The 25777-nt window shown below is 29.7% G+C and overlaps 7 protein-coding genes across 13 annotated transcripts; 5 read left to right on the forward strand and 2 right to left on the reverse strand.

The window, feature by feature from the left end:
* Positions 1-188: 188 nt before the first annotated feature.
* Positions 189-1838, reverse strand: LOC124491840 (syntaxin-16). Its single transcript, XM_047054550.2, has 3 exons — positions 1523-1838; positions 1270-1465; positions 189-1211 (listed from the first exon to the last, which is right to left on the reverse strand). Exons 1-3 carry the CDS (start codon positions 1598-1600, stop codon positions 376-378), a joined length of 1110 nt encoding a protein of 369 aa, XP_046910506.2. The 5' UTR covers positions 1601-1838; the 3' UTR covers positions 189-375.
* LOC124491834 (glycerate kinase) lies at positions 1822-3628 on the forward strand. The gene is made up of 3 exons (XM_047054538.2): positions 1822-2077; positions 2131-3024; positions 3083-3628. The coding sequence occupies exons 1-3, from the start codon at positions 1873-1875 to the stop codon at positions 3379-3381; spliced, it is 1398 nt and encodes a 465-aa protein (XP_046910494.1). The 5' UTR covers positions 1822-1872; the 3' UTR covers positions 3382-3628.
* Positions 3518-7005, forward strand: LOC124491822 (uncharacterized). The gene is made up of 4 exons (XM_047054523.2): positions 3518-3680; positions 3745-3942; positions 4005-4149; positions 4210-7005. The coding sequence occupies exons 1-4, from the start codon at positions 3628-3630 to the stop codon at positions 5629-5631; spliced, it is 1818 nt and encodes a 605-aa protein (XP_046910479.1). The 5' UTR covers positions 3518-3627; the 3' UTR covers positions 5632-7005.
* A 3395-nt stretch (positions 7006-10400) lies between these two features.
* Positions 10401-15083, forward strand: LOC124491778 (uncharacterized). The gene is made up of 3 exons (XM_047054478.2): positions 10401-12876; positions 12953-13183; positions 13262-15083. The coding sequence occupies exons 1-3, from the start codon at positions 12613-12615 to the stop codon at positions 14501-14503; spliced, it is 1737 nt and encodes a 578-aa protein (XP_046910434.1). The 5' UTR covers positions 10401-12612; the 3' UTR covers positions 14504-15083.
* Positions 15084-15516: 433 nt separating this feature from the next.
* Positions 15517-17129, forward strand: LOC124491838 (uncharacterized). Of its 2 annotated transcripts, XM_047054547.2 has the most exons (3): positions 15517-15652; positions 15761-16729; positions 16790-17129. In XM_047054547.2, the coding sequence occupies exons 2-3, from the start codon at positions 15799-15801 to the stop codon at positions 16930-16932; spliced, it is 1074 nt and encodes a 357-aa protein (XP_046910503.2). In that variant the 5' UTR covers positions 15517-15652; positions 15761-15798; the 3' UTR covers positions 16933-17129. The 2 variants fall into 2 exon arrangements, with proteins under 2 accessions (XP_046910503.2, XP_046910502.2); XM_047054546.2 differs by having other exon boundaries at positions 15761-17129.
* Positions 17126-22673, reverse strand: LOC124491847 (motile sperm domain-containing protein 2). Of its 3 annotated transcripts, XM_047054560.2 has the most exons (6): positions 22231-22673; positions 21470-22157; positions 20348-20649; positions 18880-20290; positions 18659-18824; positions 18246-18584 (listed from the first exon to the last, which is right to left on the reverse strand). In XM_047054560.2, the coding sequence occupies exons 2-4, from the start codon at positions 21778-21780 to the stop codon at positions 19965-19967; spliced, it is 939 nt and encodes a 312-aa protein (XP_046910516.1). In that variant the 5' UTR covers positions 21781-22157; positions 22231-22673; the 3' UTR covers positions 18246-18584; positions 18659-18824; positions 18880-19964. The 3 variants fall into 3 exon arrangements, with proteins under 3 accessions (XP_075591563.1, XP_046910509.1, XP_046910516.1); XM_075735448.1 differs by lacking the exons at positions 20348-20649; positions 21470-22157; positions 22231-22673 and adding an exon at positions 17126-17644 and having other exon boundaries at positions 17713-18584; positions 18880-19645; XM_047054553.2 differs by lacking the exons at positions 20348-20649; positions 21470-22157; positions 22231-22673 and adding an exon at positions 17126-17644 and having other exon boundaries at positions 17713-18584; positions 18659-18836; positions 18880-19645.
* Positions 22674-24378: 1705 nt separating this feature from the next.
* LOC124491848 (uncharacterized) lies at positions 24379-25713 on the forward strand. 4 transcript variants are annotated; one of them, XM_075735458.1, is made up of 3 exons: positions 24379-24626; positions 24682-25565; positions 25644-25713. In XM_075735458.1, exons 1-2 carry the CDS (start codon positions 24569-24571, stop codon positions 25533-25535), a joined length of 912 nt encoding a protein of 303 aa, XP_075591573.1. In that variant the 5' UTR covers positions 24379-24568; the 3' UTR covers positions 25536-25565; positions 25644-25713. The 4 variants fall into 4 exon arrangements, with proteins under 4 accessions (XP_075591573.1, XP_075591577.1, XP_075591580.1 ...); XM_075735462.1 differs by having other exon boundaries at positions 24682-25545; positions 25625-25713; XM_075735465.1 differs by having other exon boundaries at positions 24682-25538; positions 25618-25713.
* The last annotated feature ends 64 nt before the right edge of the window (positions 25714-25777 follow it).

A 25777-nucleotide genomic window follows, 5' to 3' on the forward strand; every position in this document is an offset into this window, starting at 1 on the left:
CATAGTGAATAAAATCTATAGATATATATTGAATCTGTTGCTATAGCTGCATTTTAATTTTTAAAATGATCAAAATGTCAATTTTTAGCAATTGTTCAATACAAAAATAAAATAATTTTGAAAATCGTTCTCCATCTATTGGTGAAATTTACTATTATTAAGACTGTGAAGTCAACATTTCAAAACTGTTTTTTTTGAACAAATAAAATTGTGTCAATTTATTACTTGAATAATAAAAAAAAAATTTGAGAAATAATAAACGAAATGAATGGGAAAAAATAAAAAATTTTTGACTTTGATATATTATTGGAATGAAAAGTGATGATGAGTAGTGTTTGTATCATATGTGTGTTCATTTGAAAAAAAATAAATAAATCAAGACCTTATGATAAGAAATATAAACAAGAGAAATAAAAAAAGACCTGCGCCAAGAATAAGTTTTAATTTACGGACACGACTAATGCTTCGATGTGCTTTCTCAAGACTTACTGCTCCCAATTCGACTTTATGTTCAACTTGTTCAATATTGTAATCAATCCTATCCAATGCTGAACCTTGGTCAATAACAAGTGTTTGAACTTCTTGAAATAATTGATTCAATTCAACAAATGATTTCATTATTGAATTCATTTCACGTTCACGTTCATAAAGATGGTCATTAATAGATTGATCTATTTTGTTCTGATCATTTAATGAAATCTGTAACTGTTTCTGCTGTTGCATTTGATTATGATTATCATTATTATTGGCGAAAAAAACAGTATCATCTTCGAATGAAGTTTTCACAAATCGATTATCACTATTTAATTCTTTTTCCAATAGATCGCTATCAAATGTGATGACAAATTCAGGATCAACTTTTGTTGCTTCATTACGTCGTTCGAAATAGACACGTTGACAAGACCGAAACAATTGAGTAAGAGCAACGACTTCTTGTACCTGATATTGGAATATGTTTTTCAAAATATTTGATACCATTCGAGCTTGAGTTTGTGTTTGTTTCAAATTGCCATTCATCTGGCCATAACTTTTCAGTGTTTTAAAATGCATCACGATCGAATGAAGCCGATTGAATAATACGTTTAGATCTTGACATCGGCGATCGATTTCCATTTCGTAATCTTTCAGTTTTTCATTGGCCACATCATCGGCAAATATGGCTGTACTTTGCTGTTTAAGATGTTCTAATTGAGTTTTTTTCAATTGTTCAACTGTAAAATGGACAAAAATTTATATGTAAATCTTAGATATAACAATATGTCACTATACTTTTATCTCGTATATAGAAAGACTCATAACGGAATTCATCCAATGAAGATATCCATGAAGGAAATGCTACATCATGAACTAGTTCGACATTTTGACCTACGAGAATCTTATTATTGGTCAATTCCATGTCATAAATCTCCTCATCATCGTCGCCATTATCTCCGACTAATTTGACACGTTCATCATCTTTATTAAACTTTTAAAGAATTGATAAATTAAAAAAAACTTGTACATAACAACTAAACAGACTTACATCTCGGTAAAAAGAACGATTCTTTTGAGCATTATTTCTCAAAAGAATAAAAGTTTCATTGTGACTACGACAAGCCATAATAATTTATTTAAAGTCTGTCACTCTTAAGAATGATGGAGATGAATTTGGAACTCCAATTTTTATTTTGTTTTTTCAAAAAATGTAGATTCATGTGTGCACATTCAAGGGAGCTACTGTATCACAAAATTTAATTTATAAAAATCAATTCTAGATTGATTAATTTGGAATTGTAACATGAAACAGATGTTTGCATAAATATTTTTGACGATTTCATTCTATTTGCACAAAGTGGCTATACGAACTCGATAGGATCGTATTTTATTTGCGATATGTCGAAACCGAGTGTCCAAATTTTGAATCAGATTTTTACTTCGGCAGTCAATGCTGTATTACCTCAACAATTAATTCGATCGGCCATTCGATTCGAATCTCAAGATGGTATATTGAATATTCGATTGAGACAGGCCGATAGCGATCAGCTAAAATGGCATAAAATTCGGATGGTCGATCGTGATGTATTCCTGTTCGGGGCCGGTAAGTTTTGGATAAAAAGTGTTCATATCATTCAAAATTGTCAATAATTGTAGGAAAAGCCATTGTGGGAATGTGTCAAGAATTGTTGGAACAAATCGATAATACTCAATTATCAATTAGAGTCAAAGGTCATTTAAACATACCTTTTAGTTCAACTGTTGAAAAACCACATTTGTTCTCCAAATACAACACTATCTATCAGGAATGTGGAAGAAATAATATGCCCGATGATTATTCTGTCCAAAGTACCAAAGAATTAATGCAAAAACTTCGCCAACATGTAACTCAGCACTCGAATCCATTAGTCATAGGCTTCATATCTGGTGGTGGTTCAGCATTGTTATCGCTTCCTAAAGAATCGATTTCGATACAAGATAAATTAAATGTCATCACATCAATGGTACGACACGGTGCAAACATTATCGAGTTGAATTCGATACGAAGTTGTTTATCAAGTGTCAAACATGGAAAACTTGCACAACAAATATTTGAATGGAATGTGCATTCAGAATTGTTCACATTTATCATTAGTGATATTATTGGTGACCCAATCGAAATGATTGCCAGTGGTCCTACTGTCCTACAGTCAGCTCGATTGAAACCGGAAGAAGTTTTGCGAAAATATTCTCTCAAATTCGAAGAAAGAATCAGTAAACAAATCACTACCGAGCACAGAGAAATGCTGCCCAGAATCAATTTAACCAACGTAATTATCGGCAGCAATTCTATAGCATTGAATGAAGCAAAAATACAAGCTGAAAATTTCGGTTTTAAAGTTGTAATGCTAGGTTCAGGGCTTTCAGGTGAAGCACGGTCGATCGTTCGTAAACTTATAGGAATGATCCGTAATTATAAATTTGTACCAGAAGATCGATCTCGATTCAAAGGAATTGTATGGCTTGCTGGTGGGGAGGCTACCATTCGTATGGATCAAACAAGAAAATTAGGTCCGTAAAATTAAACTATTCAAACTAAAATCTTTAAAATTTTCTCTCTGTTTTTTAGGAATCGGTGGTCGATGTCAAGAAATGGGTATATTATTTCTAGATGAAATGGATAGTCTTGGTTGGGTTGGTCCTGAAATTTACGCTCTGTTTGCCGGAACTGATGGCCAAGATGGTCCGACACCAGTGAGCGGAGTTCAATTAAAGTGGCCATTTAAATCTCCTAATACTTGGAAGCAATCATTGGTTAATCATGATTCGTATAATTTTTGGCTCGAAAATGCACCAGAATGTCTAATTCGAAGCGGAATAACTGGAACAAATGTCATGGACATTTATGCATTAATGATTCAATTCTGAAAATTCGTTATAAGCGCCATCTGAGCTTGTTTTTTCACACAATTCATCACATGTGATGCATCGAAAAGAAAGTAACAGTGGCGAGTACTTTCCAAAAATTTGTAAATTTTCATCAATATTGGCGAAAAAACTTGCCATTGTTGATGAGTACTCGTTAAAAGTTTTATTTCTTTGTTTATAACTTGATTTACTGGGTGTATTTTTTAATTGTGCAATTTCTCAAATAATGTGATAAATTTTTTAAAAATGCTTAAATTAGATTCAAATGATGATGATGATGAAGTCGAGATAATGAAAAGGTAAATTCCAATAAATGACTAAGTTGTGTTGAATTTAATTTTAAAAACTTCATTTTCACAAAAGTAAAAGCAAATTATCCAACATATTTGATGATGATGGTGATAATAATTTGATTGAGGATTCAAAATCTCGTTTATTTTACAAACCAAAACAAAATAAAAAAACCGAAGAAAAATCATCTCGGAGATCGTCATCTGCTTCAAATTCTTCTGGATCGAAATTGACTGTTCTTATTGCGTTTGCCGTCGATGTTTATAAATTGTAAGATTTTAATGATTTTTTATTTAATTTTTTTTATAATCATACTTTGTTCTTTATAAAAGTGAAAATTCACAATATTCTTATGTAGGAAAATTTGGACTTGCATTGTGCGGTAATGAGCAAGAATCTTTATATCGAATTATTTTATATACGGCCAAAAATCAGCCGATCTGTTCGGCTACAATATCGGAAAATTTTCCCTTTCTTGTTAGTTGTTAACAATTTTGTATTTTTCATTTGTTATCATTCATTATTTTTTTTTCATAGTGTCAGCAAAAAAATTATTGCCTTATTCAGGATGACCAACGACAAAAATGGTCCATATTGTTTAGCAGTCATTCCGACGTATGTCAATTTTGTCGCCATCTTGCTCATTGTTTGTTTTCCGTTCGATTCATAAAACATAGTGATAATGGTGACATTTCAGTTAAACAACCATTAGGTTTTCATGAACAACTCAATGATGATTGGAGTAAAAAATACGAATTGATGAATACTTTGATCTGTTTTCGGTTAGAAATTACTGCGTTCGAACAGAATTATTCCTTGCATTCTAATCTTCGAGGCTCTGCCATTTGGCTTGAAGAATCTGTACATCGATGTGCATTAAAAGATGATAACCGGCAATTATTCAAATGGATTTGTAAGAATCCTGGTGATCGTTATTACCTTGTCATACCATACTCACAATTTGATCATTATCGAAAAATCATTCCGATTGAAAAGCTTGACAAATTTGTTAAACAAAAACAAGATAAAATCTGGAAAATAGCCATAGAAATCGAAATGGTCGGTTTTGAAGCAGTTGAACCAACAAATCTAGAATCTAGTCATCAATCATCATCCGAAACTCTTGAAACAAAAGATAAGAGTATAGATTTAGCAACGAAAATGTCACGAATCGGAGCTATGCCAATCTTTCCATTAATCCAACAAATTCAAAACACTGCAGATATTCAACGTTCAACAACCAGAAATGAAATTGAAGAAATTCACAATGATGATCAACAGCTTCGAGATGATAATCCAAATAGATCATCGGTTAATTCTTTAGATTATTTTCAAAATTTTTTACAAACTAAATTTGATTTGATTACAAAAAATTTCGAAGATTTAAAGCATCAAATCGACATTAGTAAAAAATCGAACGATAACAATATTTTACAACATACCAATCTTACACTAGATTCGGCCCTTCTAATGAATTCAATACAGAAAATTATTGATGAAAATCATAAACTCAAATCAGAAATCGAAGAAAAAAAATTGGAAACAACTCGTGTGCAACAGAAACTATTTCAAATGATTGATCGTGGCGATACCGGTTGTTTATCTCCACCGAATGCTGAATTAATTTTAAAATTAAAAGAAGAGATAGTCGATCTTAAAGATCGAATCCAAAGACTCAAAGAGGAAAACTACCGGTCAATGCAAATAAATTATCCAGCACCTAGACCACGAGCTCGTAATCAAATGAAACAAATATTTCATGATATTCGTGAACGATTCAATCTTCATCCTAAGCTGGAATCTTTATCGGAACAAAATCGACAACTAGTTGATGATGTTCTTGCCGAAGTGTTGACAATGCAGATTGAATCCAGTGATTCATTTACTATCCATAATAATGTTTCTCATAATAATCATGATGACGAGCATGAACAGCTGAAACAAGAACCAACTATTTAAATTGATAGGCAATTTTTAATCAAAAGAATAACTCGTCGAATTTGAAATGTGATTGTATTCATCTGTTTTGTATGTTCTCATATGAATTTTAAATTGAAAAAATAAGAAAATTCAAAAAAAAATCAATAAAAAACCACTTTTTTAGTTCAGATATGATTCATAATGACACATAAATGAAACTCGGAAATCGGTTTCGAATTTTTTTTCCTGACTATCCTTTATGATGATCATTTTATAATCGACGTCGCAACAAAAAAAAATCATTTTCAATGTTTCTGCATATGCTATCTGAATGTTGATGTATTTGTTCGAAATGATAATTTTTTTGTTTTGTTTATTTCGTCAAAACATTCAAATATTAATAAAACATTAGCCGCATTGTTTATCTGCTTGTGTGTCTATTTGAATGCAACCAATGTTACGGAACAACAGTCACAATTTGAAACAAACAACGAATAATATTTCTATTTTTTCATTGGTCATTATGTTTTGTATAGAAACATCGGATACATCTAATCGTCTATCCATTCATCTTTAAGGCGAACATATTATCGGAAATTTTTTTTTTCATAACTTTTTTTTCGGAAGCAACAACAACAACAACAGCATTATATATGTAGATGGATTCGATGATGATTGAAACAAATTATTCACTTTATAAGCCATCTGTTGCATATCATATTGTTGATTGTTTAGAAATTTTTCTCCCTTAAAATGCTACCACGGTAGCCACGAATTTCTGCTTCAATGAATGACAATTATATGACGAAGACAAGACAATATTGTTGTTGTACATACAATGCATGCCATGTTTTGATGGAATGATTGATCGATTAATCATCATCATACAAAGATAAAATACATGTTGAGATTTGAAATTATCGTTTTTTATTATTACATGACCGAACCGATCATTTCCGAAAGAATTAGGAAATCAATTGCAAATTATCATACGTCATTTATTGATGTGCTAGATGGAATTTGTTTTTTTTAGTTACAAGATTCTTTTTGTTTGTTCGAATTTTCTCTGGCTTTTCATTAGAATCAGTTTTATTGGAAAAAATGTTTTCATTGAACAAATTCTTTTTTTTCTCTTGTTATTGTGCTCGTGCATGTAGTGATCCATCATCATAATCATCATCTTAATCCATCTAAAACTACCAAATCCTACAACATCGAATATGATGATAATCCACAAAAATACACGCAATAATTTAGCTAAAAATAGCTTTTCCATTGGCTCATCATCATCACTATGATGCGTGAAATAAAATGAAAATGACCACAACTGACGTTAACGAACAACATAGTCGGCCGTCTTTTCTTCAATCCATATTATGATGAACGCAAAATCATGAAAGTTGAAAAAGAAAATGAAATGATATCTCACAATTCATATATTCAAACCACAACCCAAATTGTAAACGTGTGATTCGACCAATGAATGAATGAGTCGTCGGACATCATCATTGTCAGAAAAAAAGAAAAGAAAATTGTTCAAGCTTCCCATCATTATCATCTATTCTCATCATCAAACTACCACAATGGCGATGATGATAAGTTTAAATTATTTTTTTTTTTGCTATTGACTACCGCTTTTTCAACACTTTATATTTATCACCAAATATAAATATATTGAATCATATATAGTGTTAAAAATATCAGATTCGAATCCTTTGCTATGACGTTTGTTGCCTATCACTATTTTAACTTATTTTGATTTTCTTTTCTTTATATATCATCGTTTACCGATAAAAAACGATAGAAAAAAATTTGAAAACATGTGTCTGGATGTGATTTTTGGTTTTTAAAACATACAATTGATTGAATTTCATAAATTTTGTAACGGAAAATGAAAGTTTTTTTTTCATTAGATTAGATTTCACTTGTCTACACAAGCGATAGTTTTTTTCAATTTGTTTAATTCAATTATTTTCTTGATTCATTAATAGTCACTGAGGTTATTAGGTTATTCAATATAACGTGATCATTATGGCTAATGATGATGATCAACATATATGTTAAATGTTTTCCGCTATTCGACATTGTATTATGAGATCGATGTTATACAAAACATTTTTTTATTATTTCAATTGTATACAGAAAGAAATGTACGATTCCGTTTGTATATCATGTCCGTTCATCATCATTATCATCTGGATTGATTAACAACGACAACAACAACAACAACAATAATCATAATAATGGTAAGAGGAGAAGAAAAATTCTCCATAACAATTACATAATAATGATTATGGTTGATCATTACATGGAACACTTTTTGATAATGATCATTTATTTAATTCTATTCAATTCAATTTTAAACTACAAAGAAAAAAATGAAAAAAAAATATTCAAGTTCCTCATTCAATGGTAATGGAAGGAAACATATAAACACATGCATAAAAGACAGAAAAACACCTTTGGCATATTTGTATTTTTATATTATTCATCATCTAGATCTGGATCCAAAATTTCAATGGGTGCCCATGTAATTGAATATTGTATGTCTATCCATTGTCTTTTTTGTCATGATGATGATGATGATGATGGTGGTGGTGGTGGTGGTGGTGGTGGTGGTGGTGGTGGTGGTGGTGGTGGACACAACACCATAGACGACACCTGTCGATCAAATGAAACCATCAAATTATACTTTATCTAAAATGATCAGTATAATTTTTCTTTTATTGTCTGTTGTTGTTTTTTTAGGCTTTTCTTGTCACATTAAAATTATTATTATTATTATTATCATCATATATCTAATCTATATCACACATACTCTAAACACTATGTTTTTTAATAATAGCCAAATGGAACAAAGCAATAGGCATTGTTCGCAATCACACATACAATACACACACATGAACAGTTATCGCTGCAGGTGAATTGATTGTTATTGAGATCAATTGGACACTTATAGTTGGAACTGAAATTCATTCAAGAAAGAAAAAAAAGAAACAAATTCGTGCTCTCCGATCCGATGATTTTTTTTGTTGTTAAAATTTTTATTTTCATGTTTATTGTTTTGACAAATTTTCATAACTATATTTATAAATTAAAAATCATTGTGATCATCACCGAGAAAAAAAATATGAAAAAGTGAGAAAACTATAGTATATACTATTAGTTATCACTGAGGTCGACGATGAATGGGAAACATTTTGAAAAAAAAATTGTTAATATATCTAGTTTAGTTTTGTCAACAAAATTTTACTGAAATTATTTTTACCGTTCATTTAATCGGCTGCAAAAATAGCCGATTTTGTTTTTTTTTTGTTGAAAAAAAAACAAAATTTTCATTTACTGTTGACAAGGATCATCATCTCTTTTTCTGTCCACACTATATATGTATGTGTGTGTGTGTTTGTGTTTTAAATTCGAAAACCTAGAAAAATATCACAGATATAGAATTCAGGTAAGAGATATTTTTAGTATAATACGATATATGATTTGTGATAATCATCATTATCATTAATTATGGATGATATGATATGTTTATGCTGGCGTGCATTATTAGTTTTTCTTATTAAAAAAAAATTTTTATCATCGTTTTTCATAAGATAAAATCACGAAGAAGGAAAGAACAGTCATTTTGTTCGATTGACCGTTTACCGACAACACGAAATTCATACTGATGCAACAACAACAACAACAACAAAATTCGTCATAATTTTGAAAAAAAAGTTCAAAGTATTTGTCCTTGATCAAAAATCGATTATATTGACATTTTTTTTTCTAGCGCTTTTATCATTCATATATATTATCATCAATACATATTATAATGGATTCTAACAGTATATGGATTGAATGAATGGGTAAAATATGCAAAAAAAAATCCGTTGTAATGCTCATATAAGATCCATAGAAATATTGGTCATTATGATGTTGATGATCAATATCTTTGACCAACATCTTTTCATCAACACAATATGATTAGCAATCAACGAGCAGTATGTTATCTGTGATTCATTCATATTTTTTTTCTTTGATTTTCATTTCTGTCAATAATTTAATATATATAGAAATTGTTCAAGCAAAAATATCAACATTGACTTGATCAATACATTTATTCATTCATCAATCCTATTAAGATTCATATTATAGTCAATAATAAAAACTAAATATTTTCTTTTTTATTATTATATCAAACATGAAACATGAATGATCGAATTGACAAATTGTCGAAAGTCTTTTATCCTTGCTCTCCACATGAATATTAGATACGCCATCACACTTTATTATTATTTTTTCATTATAAGTAACCATAAATTGATCACATGCAAATGTTCAAATTATATTTGATCTTAGATTGATCATAATCTTGTATATATCGGATAGTAATAATGCAAATTCATTTTGACCAGATTCAATTATTATTTGTTATTTTTGTTTCATTCCTAATCTATTATTCAAACAAAACAAAATTCCTATTCCTATACACATATAATAATCATTGAAAATTCAAAGTTGATTATTTATCATATATTACGATTATGTTTGCCCACAAGACAATTGATTATTTAGTTTAATATAAATTTTTTTTTCCAATAACAAATAAATAGATAAAAAATCTTGACCTTTTTTTAACTTTATCTTTTTTTTCTTTTTCTTTTTATTTAGCTTTGTAAATAAACATCACATGATGCTTTATTTTATTCGACTTTTTTCCATATGATGATAACTATATCATTAGATGGCAAAAAAAACATTTTCATTTTTTTTATATTTACCTGCAAGTTTTTAGTTCATTCAGTATTATATAAGTTGGTACATCTTGTCACTTTCTATCTCTGTATCTCTGTCACTTTATGTGTCCACTTTATGAAAACTTGTTGTTTCATAAAACTAACCAAAAATAATGATGATGATGATGATAATAAGGATGAGGATCGTATCAAAAGTGGAATTTGTTTCATTTCTCATCATCACTCATATCTTGACCATACCATTTTATTCATCCTGATAGTCAAGAGTTGGAACTCAACTGTTTTTTTTTCGTTGATTGAACAGAAAAAAAAGTTCATCATCATTATCAGACAGAGAAAATGATGATGAACATTATAGATAATGAATAATCTTTGTATTATAATTCGAAAAATTATCCATTATTATATATTATTATTATCATATTTAATACACCTTATGTTGTATAATTTCTCTAAAATAACTGTTTAATAACTATTTAATTATATATGATGAAGATGAGACTTTGATACTGTACAAGTTACTGCACAGAGAGAAAAATTTGTCTCAAGTCCAAAAACAACTTTATCAATCTATTTATATGGAACACGAAAATTTTGGAAGTGAGAAATGCACATAATTGATTATCTAGCCCATAAGCATATTCATTTTTTTTGTACGACCATATTAAAATGTTCCAGAAATATCAGATGAAATAGTTTCCAAATCTAACCACAAAATGATGATAAAAATCTTTATTTGTTCAACCTTTATTATTCAACCAATAGCTTAATTTAAAATATTACAATTAAATAAATCTCAGCTTATGAGAACATGATCAAAATAATGATTTCGTTAGCAATATAAACTGTTAATATTGATGAAAATTTTCATCTAATAATTTTCTGAACATCTTGTCACTTAATATTAATATTGTTTTATTGCTTTACCACCCAACGACTGATCGTCATAGTTAATTTTCAAGAAAAAAAAAGAAAAATAATCAGGACAAAATAAATGGATAAAATAATTATCCGGTTTAATTTGTAGCATACATAACAAATGACACTTGACCATCACTATTGTATAATAAAATGGTTCGATGATCATTTGCCATGGTCATTTGCAATGAATCCATATGTTCATTAAGCCACGCGCAACATTTCGACTGACAGGTGTTTTTAAGCCGCCATAAAAATCAAATGGCATGATCTCGTTATTGTAATTGTTATGGGAATCTGTGAACCGAAGCGACATTTTGTCATTTTTGATCTACATCCTGATGATGAATGATCATCTGAATTCAAGATGATAGCGATGATGGCGCTCATCATGTCGTTGCTCAATGGCCATATTATTTTTTCGATTCATCATATAGTCATCATCGTCGAGTAATTGGATCAGATTGTTATCTCGTTCGGTCAAGTCATCTAGTTTTTGTCTTGTATATTATGAAAAATCCTACGTTTTTTTTGACAGAAATTTTTTTTTCGTCTCAAAAAAACCACTCGATTCATTTTGTTCGATTATCATTTGATTACATTTAGTGACAACAAAAAAAAGTGTTAAAGATGTGTTGTATTACAAGTGATGCTCGACAAACTATGTTCATCATCATCTGGTAAAAAAAGAGTCGTGCTATAATCAAGTAACAATTTTTTTTGTCTAAAAATGTTTTCACTTTTTTCCGGTTTTCCTGAATTATTGTAATGCACATTCGCAGTAATTGTCATCAATGTTTGTTTTTTATCATATCGAAGGTTGGTGGAAGATTGCGAGAAAAAGTTTTTTTTTAAACAGAATGATCCAAAATCAAGAAGACGTTTATTCATTGATATGATATGAGAGACACACAGACACACAGTTATCATATAAAAACGAAAAAGAGTCCCTTAAGATTAAACAAAAAAAATTATTTGAGAGAAAATCCAACTATACGGATTTTGGGCATTTTTGATGATCAAATTCAAGACTGATGAATTGAAAAATGGTTGGTTTTTTATTTTCATTTCTGCACTTACCCAACAAACATCTTCATGATGATTTTCGTCACATTAAGAAAAAATATCATTGATGTTGAACCTTTTTAAATTAAAATTACAATTTATAATTTGATTTAAATTAAATTTTTATTGTTTTTTAAAATCATTCATTTATCGATGAAATAAATATTTATCGCTTGTAAACAGTAAATGTTATCATCATTATCACCGGCAATTTTTTATATATTGCAATCGTGTTTTTGTGTGATTTATCGTGTGTTAGTATCGTTTGTTCCATATTGTTATAATTAAAATAATGATTTCACGACGAAAAATTATATCAAAATCAGAAGATTCTTCCTCGAATTCTTCATCATCATCTGCATCATCATCATCTGATAATCTTTATAAACATCCAGATGTTCTTGATCAATATCTTGTGAATAAAAATGTTGAAGAAGATCCCTATGTTGGTGATGTTGATGATGAAGATGGCGATGATATTGACCATAATAATATTCATGATGATGATGATGATGACGACGAAAATATCTGGCACGATTTTCATCAATTAATCAATGTATGTCAAATAGAAAATAATCATATTGTGAATTTTTAATTACCAAATTTTCTTTATTTGGTTTTATATTAAATAGGATCAATTGCAAGAAATCCGTAATAAATGGAATCAAATCGATGATGAAATATGGGCTAAAATTATCTGCTTCGAACGAAATCGCCGTGTAGCCAAAGCATATGCTCGGTCACAAGTCATATCGATTACTGGTTCCGATCGTGGATTCGACGGTTATCGTATTGGTTTGAATGGTTTTCCCAATCCTAAACGTGATTTTGAAGTACAAATGATTAAACAACAGATTCGTTCGGTAAATCCGATTCACAAACTTTTATAATTATAGTCTACTAATAAAAAATTTATATTATACAAAAATTTTTTGACTTAGGGATTCAAATTAAAAATTGACGATCTAGGTAATGTTCATATAAAACGCATTGGTCGATGTCCTGTGTTTCTTGGTCCTGGTATTCCGGTTGGAAATTCGGATTATTATTATTCCCAGCAGCAGCAGCTTCAACAGCGACAACATGAACAGAGCATGATTGCGTTGGAAATGAATAAACCACGAATGATATTTGATTTTAAAAAATTCCAACAATCTATGATTTCGATATTGTCTCAACAACAACAAACGCCATTAAAGAATTCTGGACAACGAATGAATCCGTTTCACAACTTATCGTCATCATCATCATTAGAGAATCAATGTGTGCATCACATACAATTAATGGCTGATAATGAAGAACATCATCAATATCTTCGACATCCATGCTGGATATTATTGATCAACATTGTTGCGTTGGATTTATTTTGGTCAAAATTCAAACTTAATGGTGCATTCAATCCAGTTATTAGTCGTAAATTATTCACATCAGAGTTAGCAACCGATCATCATTGTAGGGTACCATTAAAGGCTAAAAATCCGTTATATGATCCATGCGAGGATGATTATTTTGAAAATAATAATAGCCATAGAGACCATTGTTCGAATCATTGTTTAAATCTACGTGAGAAAGTTTCTGATGACCTATACTATTGTGGTTATGCTGCCAAAATATCAAATTCATCAAATCATCGACAATCATCGTCAACCACTATTGCCAAACATTTATTATCTTCAATACCCATACATTCATCATCAAATATTAGCCCGATAAAGAATGGTAGTTTAGAAAATAAAAAGCTATCAGCTTCAGCAACGGCTATAACGACAATGCCCATAAAAACTAAATCCCGTTACATACCTCTACGGCCGAATCCAATGAAGCAGTTGCCAACATTCAATCGAATTGGATTGGAACAAAGTAAACGATTATTTTTTTCCTCACATCAATTATCCAATGGTCAAATAAATGAACATCAAGACTTAGCTGTCAAGCATTCAGATGATAAAATTAAACATGTCACATCGTTGAAAAAATATTCATCATCAAATCGTTCGAATTCAAAATATTCATCATCATCATCGACATCATCGTCTTCCACAACATCATACAGTCCTCATCATCAACGATTTAACCACAATCATAACCGCCATCACCACCAGAATCGTTTTTGTACATCATCCAAACTACATTATCGAATGAAGCAAACATATCGTTCTACATGTGACCTGTTATCCAATTGAACTTGTAATAGAATTTTCAAATGTAAACTATGATCAAATTCATTCATTAACATAAAAATCATCTGTATTAACAACTTACACTTGCATGCACACAAATCCATCGATCCTATCGCAATGTCCATTCAAAATGGATTTATTCGGTTTTTGTTAAACACAAAATAAAGAGAAATCAAAATTGCTCATGAAAAGATAATGAATGTGTGTGTGTGTGTGATTTTTTCCATTTTTAATTTTGTTGTTTGTCTACACAAAACAAAAAAAAAATCATATCTACCTAATTTTGACTGAAAAAAATAATTGATAATTATGATAAATAAGCTTATTATGGAAATTGTGATGATGATAATCATCTAATGGAATCTTCTTACATTATTCGCTGTAACACGAAAAATGTAATTAGCTGTTTCCTTGATTCACATTTTCTAACAATTGTAAATTAATGATTAAGGCACCTATTTCTTTCAATGAGTATGCCTGAAAAAAAATTATGAAATGAATATCTAATTTGTAATACTATGAGACCATAATTTGAGAATGAAACCAAAATATTCCCATGATTAAATTAATTAATGATTAAAAAGAATAGCTTTCATCATTAGCATTATAAATGCAAATGTTTTAGACACTATAATATATCTGAAGCAAATTAAGTGTTCGCGAACATCAAAAACTTTTCCGTTCACAATAATATGAAACTCGTTTTCAATTGTTATTGTTATAGATGGTTTATGCTTGTAAAGCCAGATGAATCACCAAGTAGAATAATGAAGCTTTTATTGCAAAACGACCAACAAACGTTTGATCGACGTATTTATAACCATACAATTTGATGATTTGATGATAATCATCACCATTACAAGCGTGGGTAGGAATTTTAAATTATAGCAATGAATTATTAATTCAATGCAGTAGATGGCAATATCATCGTTTTTCGTAAAAACCATCGCCCATGCACCATGAGCGAGTCTATTGCTCAATGTATTTTTCACCGAATCGTGCATTTATTCCATATAAATGGTATTTGCTAAATAAGTTGTGCAGAATGTTTTACATCGGCCTTGTTGTTTAATCATTGGTTCGGGCAACAAAAGTTTTTTGGCCAAAAATTTTTTTATATCGATTGATGAGGTTTTTTGTCAACATTATATTGTAATTATAAATTTTCAAAGTTGACGATAAATTCATTTCACTAAATAAATTATCGTCAATCTCACAATTTAATTATTATTATTAATTTTTTATTTTATTATTATTTAGTATATTCAAAACGACTTAATATATCATACCCATTCATCATGGTTGAACCTCTTAAAATACCAGACTTCATCATAGAACATCCTAATTTATCTGAAGAAGATCGCCAATCATTAAAGGTTGAAGAATTCAAAAAATTAATTGCCGCTGTCAAACTAAAATGTCGACAAAAAATCTCATCAATCGATATAAAAAAATTTTTGGCCAAAAAACTTTTGTTGCCCGAACCAATGATTAAACAACGTTGCCATATGGTGCAACAATTGGAAAATGCTTTATGTAGCCAAGGATTCTCCTGTAAATTGCAAATATTCGGTTCGATTGGCTGTGGTTTAGCCTTCAAAGATAAATCTGATATTGACATATTTGTCCGTGTACCTGACATACGTTTTGATCGTCAACCTTTAAAGTATCGAGCGGAAAATTTCGAAAACATTCGCAATAAATTTCGTTCAATGCGATCGATATTTCGTACTCATGAAGATACACTATTTCCATACAATGTATTTATTGAAACATTGTTACAACGAAAAATGCGCGTTCCCTTACTTCGTTTGACCATATTCAGCGATATTTGGGAATGTAATCAATACCTAGAATTGATACGATTATCGATTAAATGTGATTTAAACGTTAATTGTGCCCTTGGTTTGGCAAATACTCGTTTGATACGATTCTTATGTCAATTGGATGCCCGTTTTATGTCAATCGTTCTACTTGTTCGTTTATGGCTTCGAAACATTGTACGCGAACGAATCCTATTATCATCGTATGCTGCAACCTTATTGGTTTTATTCTATTTTCAACAAAAATCTATACTTCCAGCCATTGACTATCTCATTAAACTCTCCAGATCTCCTTATCCTTTATACACAAACACATGCCGTACGGATTTCTGTACGAACATAGATATTGTGACACAACATTTTCCTCATGATATTTGCGACGAAAATGTTGCCCAATTATTCATAGGTTTCTTTAAATTTTATTCACAATTTGATTTTAACTCCAATTTTATTTGTACACATACAGCCAAGATAGTCCCGAAAAATTATCCATCCGATGTCGTCGAAGTTTATGATCCATTTGATATGACACATAATGTTACGGGACGTGTAAATATTGAAGGAATGGTTCGCGAATTTATTGATGGCTATGAATCTTATAAAAATTAATAATAATAATATTAATTAATTAAACACATTTAGACTGATTATTCAAACCCATTATAATTTATTATATTTATTTATTCATACTTTCATTCATATTTCATAATATTTCAAAATTGTTTCATTGACAATAGACTGAAAATTATTTACAAAATTGCTAACTTGTAAGATTTTAATAATAAAATATACGTAATTTTAGCTGATGATCGAAATGTGTTATTTAAACTGGATATGCCATAAAGTTTATCTTTTTTTTTTATTTATATCGATGATGATGAAGATTGTTTTGTTGGTATGGTTGATAATGATGATGTACTAAAATAATGATATGGTATCAATGTATCTTGATCAAAATATCCATATGTTTCTTCCTCTTCTTGGCTTTTGTTTGTTGACAATGATATTGGTTTATTATACAGAAAACGATTAATCGGCTGGGTTATTCTTTTATCTTCGAGTTCTGTTGTCGATAATTGTTGATGATTGGAATCGTGATCAAGAGTTAAACTATGATGATGTTTTTGGTGTTGATTGACAACAGCCGAAGCTAGCTGTTTGAATGCATCCTGTTCATTAATAGATAATGGTGATGGTGATGCTGATGATTGTTCGTTTTGTGATTCAAATTGGGAAACCGAATATGGCAATGTTTCTGGAAATAAACCTGGTGGTGGCTTTTCGCCAATTTTAATCAATCCCAATGATGGATCGCGTTGAACTAAAAGCAATGTGGAAATTTTGTTTTGTTTATGAAACGAAATTTTTTTTTCAATCTTTATCACTTACTTGTAGTAATTTTATTCGTATTAATCCCTTTATTATTGACATTTGGCAACAGTAACATTGATGGTATTTTTCCAAACAATTTTTGCACGAAATTTACACGTGGTCGGCTTGAAGGTGGCGGTAAAGGTTGTATTGATAATAAAGTTGCTGGATTAACATCCAAAGTTTCCACTGCTGATGATGGCGGAGAAGTGGGAGAATGTAATAAGATTGGTAAGCCGGAAATGGAAATTTGATTAGAATTCTGTTGTTGTTGTTTTTGCTCTTTGTATATTGTATGAAGTTCATTGAATGTCTGTATAGTTGATAATATCTGCTTAATGCTGACCAAGGCTTTTAAACCATTATTTAATAATTCGATGGTGTTTTTATCAATTTTGATTGACGGTGCTGTTTGCACGATTGGTGGCCATAATAACCATGTACAACAAATTATTAATATCATGTATGGAATATAAATTCGTGAAGTGGATATATTGTTGTTTTTATAACGACGATCATCATATTTGAGATAACATAGCTTCATCGTTTTTATAATTGAATATTCTGTTGTTTGATAAAGAATGGTGAATACCGATTCAATGAAAGTGAGATAATTATAATCACTCTAGATAATTTCATAAAATCTTATGATTGACGAGAATGTTTGTTAGTTGATCAATAGCAACTACCCGATGCTCAACGATATTACCCAAGACCTTAACGATTTATCCGTATAATTATGTTTGTGTATAAGTAGAAAATTCTCTCGATTTTTTCTCTCTTTGTTTGTACGTCGTTTGTTTGTCAAAAAGCGGTTTGTTTTTTCCTTTCTTATTTTTTCATTTTTGAATCGTATACCATTATCAACTTCATCACTGTCATCATCAATGCTGTTTTTATAAAATATAAGAAAAGAATAGAAACAATTAGAGTGAGAGTAAGAGAAAAAATAGAAAAAATTCACCTGGTCATCAACCGTTAGCCATCATCCATGATAATAGTGGCGATCATGGCCAGTAGACCTTTTTATGATAACAACGAGCTGTCTTAGAATGAATCGAATATGTTCACATCACAATCATCCATTTTATCGTCCATACATCCATTTAAACGCGCGAACTCACTATAATCTTGTAATGAATCTATTTTCATTCAATAATATATGATTGTGCTATTTTTGGTTACCTTTAGATATCTCGCCAGTAGAAAGAAAGAGAGTTTTCTCCATTGAATCTATATATCATTAACATCATAATTGACCAACTGGCCAAATTATTGAAGAGAGACAAGAAAACCATATATACAAATAAAAATGTGCTCCCAATTCTCTTGCTTTTGCTATGGGTCAATGTCTATTTGTAATGTTTGAAAATTTGTGGTTAACAACCAATGATGTTGATTGTTAGTTTTTTTTGTTTTGTTTTTTCTCACTCCTCGTATCTCACTTTTTTCATAAATGACTCGATTTTTTATTTGTTTGTTTGTTTGTCTCCCTATAAATATATGAGCAAAAATGTCGACGACAATGTTGATGATGTGATTTTCGTCAACTCAGCAACTACAGGTGTAAAATCTACAATAAGAAAACTCAACTTATTTTGGCCACTTGTTTGATGTTGGTCATTAACAGCCAAGATGGTGATGATTAACACAAAAAACTCGGTTAATAAGTATGAGAAAGATGAATTGAAAGAGAGAGAGAGAGTAGGTCAGATCAGCCTCATAAATATAGGTAGACTTAACAAGTATAGAATGATAGACACGATTGATGGCGATGTCATTTGTTTGTCGTTGTACAATCGAAGATGTGAATCGAATGACCATGTTAGGTATAGAGGAAAAATCATCATTCAATAAACATGTGATATTATTATCTGCAAATTTTTTCCTATTAATAAAGGAAAAAATGAATTTTTTTTTCAAAATTGGACCAACAGGTGGTTTCGGTGGTCGATCACATCATTTTATTATTATCATCATATAATTTATAATTGTATTTTTGTCACTTTTAACTACGTAGAAATGATGATGATGAATCAGCAATTTGTTATTTTTTTAAATTATAAATTTGAACAAAAACAGATGATCAATCATAAATCAGTTTGTTGTATCAAGAAAGAAATAATTAGTTTAAAAAAAACAAGAATGATAAAAAAAAATATAATTGTATTGCAATGCACACACAATGCGAGATGATTGATATTGTCTTCTTATTTATTAAAGAGTCCGATTACACCGACCCATTTCAGGGATTTCACAATTCTATTCTACTATTGTAATTTAATCAATTTTTGAAAATGTTCTGTCAATCTTTTTAAATCCTTATCGCTTTTGATGACCAATTTTTTTGTATCACCATTACCGGTTGACATTTCTTCCAATGTTGGTACACCTTTTGGTACAAATCGATAATCTTTACCACAATAGCCACCCATGTAATCTGGCAGATTAGATGCTTCTATATACTGGACAATATTGTCGATTGTTACAAACCGTACGATACTTTTAGCCTCTTCATCCAGCCATGATCGTACTAAACGCCATATTTGATTCAATATCCATGGAAGTTCGTAAATATACACGTATGATATGGCACCTAATCACAAACGATATTTTAATTGAATGAATTTTCATTGTATCATTTTTAACATACCAGAATAATAATTTGATAAAGTATTTATTATGAAACGAGCCATATCAATGTCAACATTTGACAATGATGCTTTCCAACAATCAAATATTAATGCAAATCCTTGGTTTGGATGTTGGCTGACAATTTTCTCAACAACATAGATAAAAAAATTTCGAACCATTGTCTCAATCGATGCTACACCGACTGGTTCTTTTCGATTGAAACGCATACGTAATATAAGTATATTTTTATTCTCACGATCAGGTAGATAATGAAAACAGCCGGCAATTTGATAGAATTCGCTTGGAAAATCTGTATCTTTCCTATTTAGGTGTGAATAAAAAAAAAAATAACAATTTCAATCAGAACATATTTCAAATACAAACCAATCATCAACAACAATTGAAATTTTTCACCTTGACCTACGCACACATACGCCCAAGTAATTTTTCACAAAAAAAATCATCTTTTTTTCTGTCATCATTTCTCAAGATAGAGAAATTATTTAAAAAAAAAAATTTTATTTGATTATTTCCAATATTGACTATTTTCTTGTAGATAAAAGCCGTAATCGTTTTTTGAAATATTATTTATTTTTTTTATACAAATGAGATCAAAATATTAAGATTTTCAAATATTCCTTGAAAAAATCTGTCAGTGATTTTTTCTTCCCCAAATTTAATAATTGTTACGCAACATCATTTGGCATGCAAAATGAGTCTGCTTGAAATTTGATGATTGAATTGATTCGCAGCAGCAGTAAATGACCATGTTTGTTACATAATTTCGCCAATATGGCCATCATTAACATAGCAATTTCTTTTCAACTGTTACACGTCTGTTCAATAATGTCAATGTCAATGGTGCGGTCATTTTCATTTTTTTTTATTTCGATTTAACATTGGACCTAATATCTAGTACTAGTAGTCTCATAGTTGTTCATTATGATCCAAAAGTTAAAATTTAAAAATAAATTTTTTCAGCTTCAATATAGAAAAAAAATCAGGTCAGGTGCAATGATGTTTCGATAATCAAAAATGAGACTGCACTGACCATCATCATGATCAGTTATATGGACATGCATACCAAGATAATAGCATAACGGGTATTTGATTATTTTTGTACTTGGATATTATCGCTTACCATTGATTGATGTTGATCTCTTTTCGCCATAACAATGCCTGAATCATTGTTTTGATTGCCTCATCGATGGTCGTGGGTCGCCATGCTAGAAATCGCCGTATGAACCAATCATCATGAGCTTTCAATCGTTCGATATCAATTGGATCAAATTGATTCACATCATTGGATAACAGCGATTGGCGAACTTGATCAATAAATGCATTATCAAAATATTGTTCCTCACCGGTTGTAGTAGTTAATTTGTCATTTTCACTATGATTGATATTCGATTGTGATGAATTTTTCTTTTGATTATTATTTTTTGAAGGCATTTTTGTCACAATTTTCGCTGAATTTTATAAACTTAACTTGAAACCACAATTAAGGCACCGACACAATAGAAGTATACGAAAACAACTTTGTTTGACTAGCTTGTATTTGACAATAATTGACAAATCATCATTGTCATGTTACCTGCGAAGAAGTTCTATTTTTTATATGTTCACTATCATTGATTCAATCAATCAATTTAATTAGTATCATTGTTGTTCACATACAGTAACAAGAATCTTGAAAAACGATGGTCTTTGATGATAATCAATGATGAGACTTTCGAAATGATTTGCCATTAATAAACATCATGTGTTTGTCTGTATGTGTCTGAGGATGGTAAAAATAAACCCGATTTAAGCAAGAGACATGTTTTAATCTAGAGAAAGAAAGAGAAATAGATAAATGTTAAGAGTTATTTGATGGTCGATGACGCCGAATTTTTGTCTCACTTTATCATTTAAAACCTTTTTCTTTCATCTGAATCTATCAAGGATTCATTCATTCAGCATTGCTCTTTTATTTCTACACAGAAACGATCAAATGTCCAAATCATTACGAATGAGAACAATAACATTAATAGGAATGCTGTTCTCTTAACATATTTTTTTCGAAATAACATTTCATTTCACTTGATCGTAGCTACTTTAACATTGCGACACTTTTTTATGATGATCATTAGATTTTCAATTTCTTTTTCGTTGATTATAATCTAAATTATGACGATGATACGAATGATGAGTGATCGTGTGCATATTTCATATCATAAACGAAGCAATTATTTCATTCACTTTTGTGCATACTGAATGTCCAAGGTGAAAAATTCATTCTGTCCATTTTTGAATTCAAGACCATTATTTTTTCATTGATTTTATTTTCTCTTTCTCTTTAATTTATTTGCCTAGCTATTTTTATTTCCATTTTTTTCATATTTGTATAATAATTAACATTATATTTGTTGCCTCAATACTTGAAAAAAAAGAAAAGTTTCGATAGAGCTAATGAATTGCTAATATTTGCATTTTTTTGCGATTTTATTCATCAATACGTTTGTATTTGGCTTTTATGGCCATTGTCTTTATTCGTTGATCATTATGATAATAATCATCAATTCGATGTCAAAACACTTGAAGTTCAAGTTTTCATATCTACATAGTATATCATTTTCATGATACGGAAGTGAATTATGATTGGCGATATTGAATTGATCTATGTCATAAATCCGTTGTTTTTCTTACAGTGATGACTATTTTTTTTTTTAACAATCACGATCCAATCATACAGGCCTATAGGCACATAAGAATTATTATGACCCGTATTAGCATATACAATGATGATCTGATAGATTCATCTTTAATGGAACCCGTTATAATTGTAATAACAATCGCATAGACAATAAAACTACAGTCGGAAGTAATAAACAAAATCAATAATAATTTTGTCACATTATGAATGGATATTCAACATTGAAATTCTCTTTATACTGATTTTGAAAAATGTACGCGATTATCTTCATCTCCATCTTCATTATTATTTTTTTTTTCATTTTTGATGGTCGAGTTTGAGTATCATCATTATTTCATAATTATTATCATGAAATCGTTTTGTTTAGTTGGCCTTAGTTGACCATTGACGATAAAGATAATTATTAAGCCATGTGAATTGTTTTAATAATAAATTATTTTTATGAACTGGAACTACATTTAGTTCTGAATTTTTTTTTAAACAAACAATTTTTTCTCAAATGTTCGATTAAATATGATTATTTATTGAATTTCTGTATTTAAATCATTTCAATAATATACCATATCGATTAGCTAAATAAAGGAACAGAAGCATAATAGAAACAATGAAAGAATTGTTTCAATCGACACTTAAAACAATCAAAAATTCTTCATCCAAATTAATTAGAGAAAAATATCGATCGACAATAGATTGGAATAAATTCTTATTTGGTATTCTTCGTTTGATTCTGTTAATTATCGTTCTCATTAATTTGACTTTTCATTCTATTTATTGGATCAATTATTCCAATCAACATTCATTTGAAAATGATCGTGAAAATCATCTAGTAATGGCCGTTTTCATAACGATATTTCTGATAAATCTCATTCTAATGATATTGACATTCAATGATTCAATCAAAACATTGATTGTTTGTTTGGTCATCGCATTCATTGATCAATGGTTTATCACACGTGTTTCGTTAAAACATGGCTTATATCGTTTATTGATTGGTTATCATTCATTTCTTATCAACATGTTAACCTATGCTTGTTTCATCGTTTATTCGATTATAAGATTAGTTAAACTTAACGACGATTACAATGCACAAACGGCGAAGAATCGTGCAATAGATCATAGTATAACTGACACCACGCCTACAACGGACATTAATTCTTAAAATGCAATCATTTTCAATCTAAAATCAATCGATTTGATGATGAGTAGATTAAATATTTTTTATTTAACCTCAAATCTTGTTATTTTCAATGTGATTTTGCCCATGTATCTATGATAAGATTAAATTTCCCAGGTAACAAGAGATCTCACGCAACCATTCAAGAGTTTTATTTATCAAAAAATTATTTTGATATTTTATTATGATATCGGATAAATATGACACCCAGTATAATCCCATTCTTTTTTATTGAAATAATACATCAATTTCCATTCGATAAGAAATTGTTACCGAAAATTTATTCTTCTTGTATGTTTGTGCATGTGTGCTCAATCTTTTGATTTTGTTTTACCATAAGTGTAAAATTGACAGATTTTCAAGAAAGAAAAATGTCATCTTTTTCCAAAAAAATTATTCATCTTATTGTAATTCTTTGCACATTTTCAGGTAAAAACGTAAAGTATTTTCATACGAAATTCTAATCATTCAATAACAATTACAGGGATAAATTGCTGGAATGATAGCGAAGAACAAGAACAACTTTCGAAATTGATTCATTCATTCAATCAATCAATGAGTATTCGAAATGAATTACTTGGAATAAATAAAACCTACTATGATATTGTCGAAACAAATCATATGGAATTACTTGGCCGACCAGAACCAGATTTGAGACCGATAATTGATTCCTTTTTGAAAAACCTTCAAGAAATTCAAACAAAATTGAAAGATTTTCATAAAAGATTTCATTGGTTGCGCGAAAAAATGATGCTAAAATCAATTAATCGAAGATTTAATTGTCTTGAATATGAAGATGAAATTATCGCTTTAAATGATAGTATAACCATGGTTATTGATCAGTTAACACCATATCGAATAAAAAATGCAGCTCTTCCTTCAAGTGGTTTTGATTCACAAATTTTGAATCAAAAATTGTTCAAATTCAAAGAGGACTATCCATCGTATTCCGATATGGAAATAATTAGACGAGAATTCATTACACTTGATAAAAAGATTAAAATTTTTCTTGAAGACCCGACAAAACAATCACAATTGATCGAATTTTTGGAAAATTCATTTCAACATTCTGAACGCATTAATCAAGAATTGGATCGAATTCGTCAGGAGACATTCGTTCAAGCCAGAACACGTGCACAACATATTCCAGTCATAATAGATTATAATCTTGTTTTTATCAGTCGAATGCATCGAGATGTATGGAATATAAGTCGAATGTATTTGGATAAAATTAAATCTGGTGCAGATCTTTCAAGTGCATCTCAAACTATTCGATTGGAAAATCTTGGATTAATGCTTGCCATTATTTTAATGATCATCACTAATTCTTGCATTTGATAAGTAATCAGTGATTGTGTTTCTTTAAAGGTGTATAAAACAAAAATTTCAATAAATGTTTCAAACTATTCGATTGGATAAGTAATCAGTGATTGTGTTTCTTTAAAGGTGTATAAAACAAAAATTTCAATAAATGATTAAAGTTAAAGCTAGATGTCGATGTAGATTCTTTCAAAAATCATGTTCATAAATTAATTAATTTTTAGTGCCAAGAATTTTCATAAGATGCCGCTACTTTGGAA

This window comes from Dermatophagoides farinae, chromosome 1, assembly GCF_024713945.1.
Source record: "Dermatophagoides farinae isolate YC_2012a chromosome 1, ASM2471394v1, whole genome shotgun sequence".
NCBI lineage: Eukaryota > Metazoa > Arthropoda > Arachnida > Sarcoptiformes > Pyroglyphidae > Dermatophagoides > Dermatophagoides farinae.

Bases quoted from the DNA above. Each gene is read 5' to 3' on its own strand.
- LOC124491840 (XM_047054550.2), bottom strand. From the start codon at position 1,600: ATGGCTTGTCGTAGTCACAATGAAACTTTTATTCTTTTGAGAAATAAT. The intron at 1,466-1,522 runs GTAAGTCTGTTT...ATTCTTTAAAAG, and splicing joins ATCGTTCTTTTTACCGAGAT to TTTAATAAAGATGATGAACG. The intron at 1,212-1,269 runs GTATAGTGACAT...TCCATTTTACAG, and splicing joins TTTCTATATACGAGATAAAA to TTGAACAATTGAAAAAAACT.
- LOC124491834 (XM_047054538.2), top strand. From the start codon at position 1,873: ATGTCGAAACCGAGTGTCCAAATTTTGAATCAGATTTTTACTTCGGCA. The intron at 2,078-2,130 runs GTAAGTTTTGGA...CAATAATTGTAG, and splicing joins TGTATTCCTGTTCGGGGCCG to GAAAAGCCATTGTGGGAATG. The intron at 3,025-3,082 runs GTCCGTAAAATT...TCTGTTTTTTAG, and splicing joins GGATCAAACAAGAAAATTAG to GAATCGGTGGTCGATGTCAA.
- LOC124491822 (XM_047054523.2), top strand. From the start codon at position 3,628: ATGCTTAAATTAGATTCAAATGATGATGATGATGAAGTCGAGATAATG. The intron at 3,681-3,744 runs GTAAATTCCAAT...TTTTCACAAAAG, and splicing joins GAAGTCGAGATAATGAAAAG to TAAAAGCAAATTATCCAACA. The intron at 4,150-4,209 runs GTTAGTTGTTAA...TTTTTTTCATAG, and splicing joins CGGAAAATTTTCCCTTTCTT to TGTCAGCAAAAAAATTATTG.
- LOC124491778 (XM_047054478.2), top strand. From the start codon at position 12,613: ATGATTTCACGACGAAAAATTATATCAAAATCAGAAGATTCTTCCTCG. The intron at 12,877-12,952 runs GTATGTCAAATA...TATATTAAATAG, and splicing joins ATTTTCATCAATTAATCAAT to GATCAATTGCAAGAAATCCG. The intron at 13,184-13,261 runs GTAAATCCGATT...TTTTTGACTTAG, and splicing joins TTAAACAACAGATTCGTTCG to GGATTCAAATTAAAAATTGA.
- LOC124491838 (XM_047054546.2), top strand. From the start codon at position 15,799: ATGGTTGAACCTCTTAAAATACCAGACTTCATCATAGAACATCCTAAT.
- LOC124491847 (XM_075735448.1), bottom strand. From the start codon at position 18,238: ATGAAGCTATGTTATCTCAAATATGATGATCGTCGTTATAAAAACAAC. The intron at 17,645-17,712 runs GTAAGTGATAAA...CATTGCTTTTAG, and splicing joins TACGAATAAAATTACTACAA to TTCAACGCGATCCATCATTG.
- LOC124491848 (XM_075735458.1), top strand. From the start codon at position 24,569: ATGTCATCTTTTTCCAAAAAAATTATTCATCTTATTGTAATTCTTTGC. The intron at 24,627-24,681 runs GTAAAAACGTAA...TAACAATTACAG, and splicing joins AATTCTTTGCACATTTTCAG to GGATAAATTGCTGGAATGAT.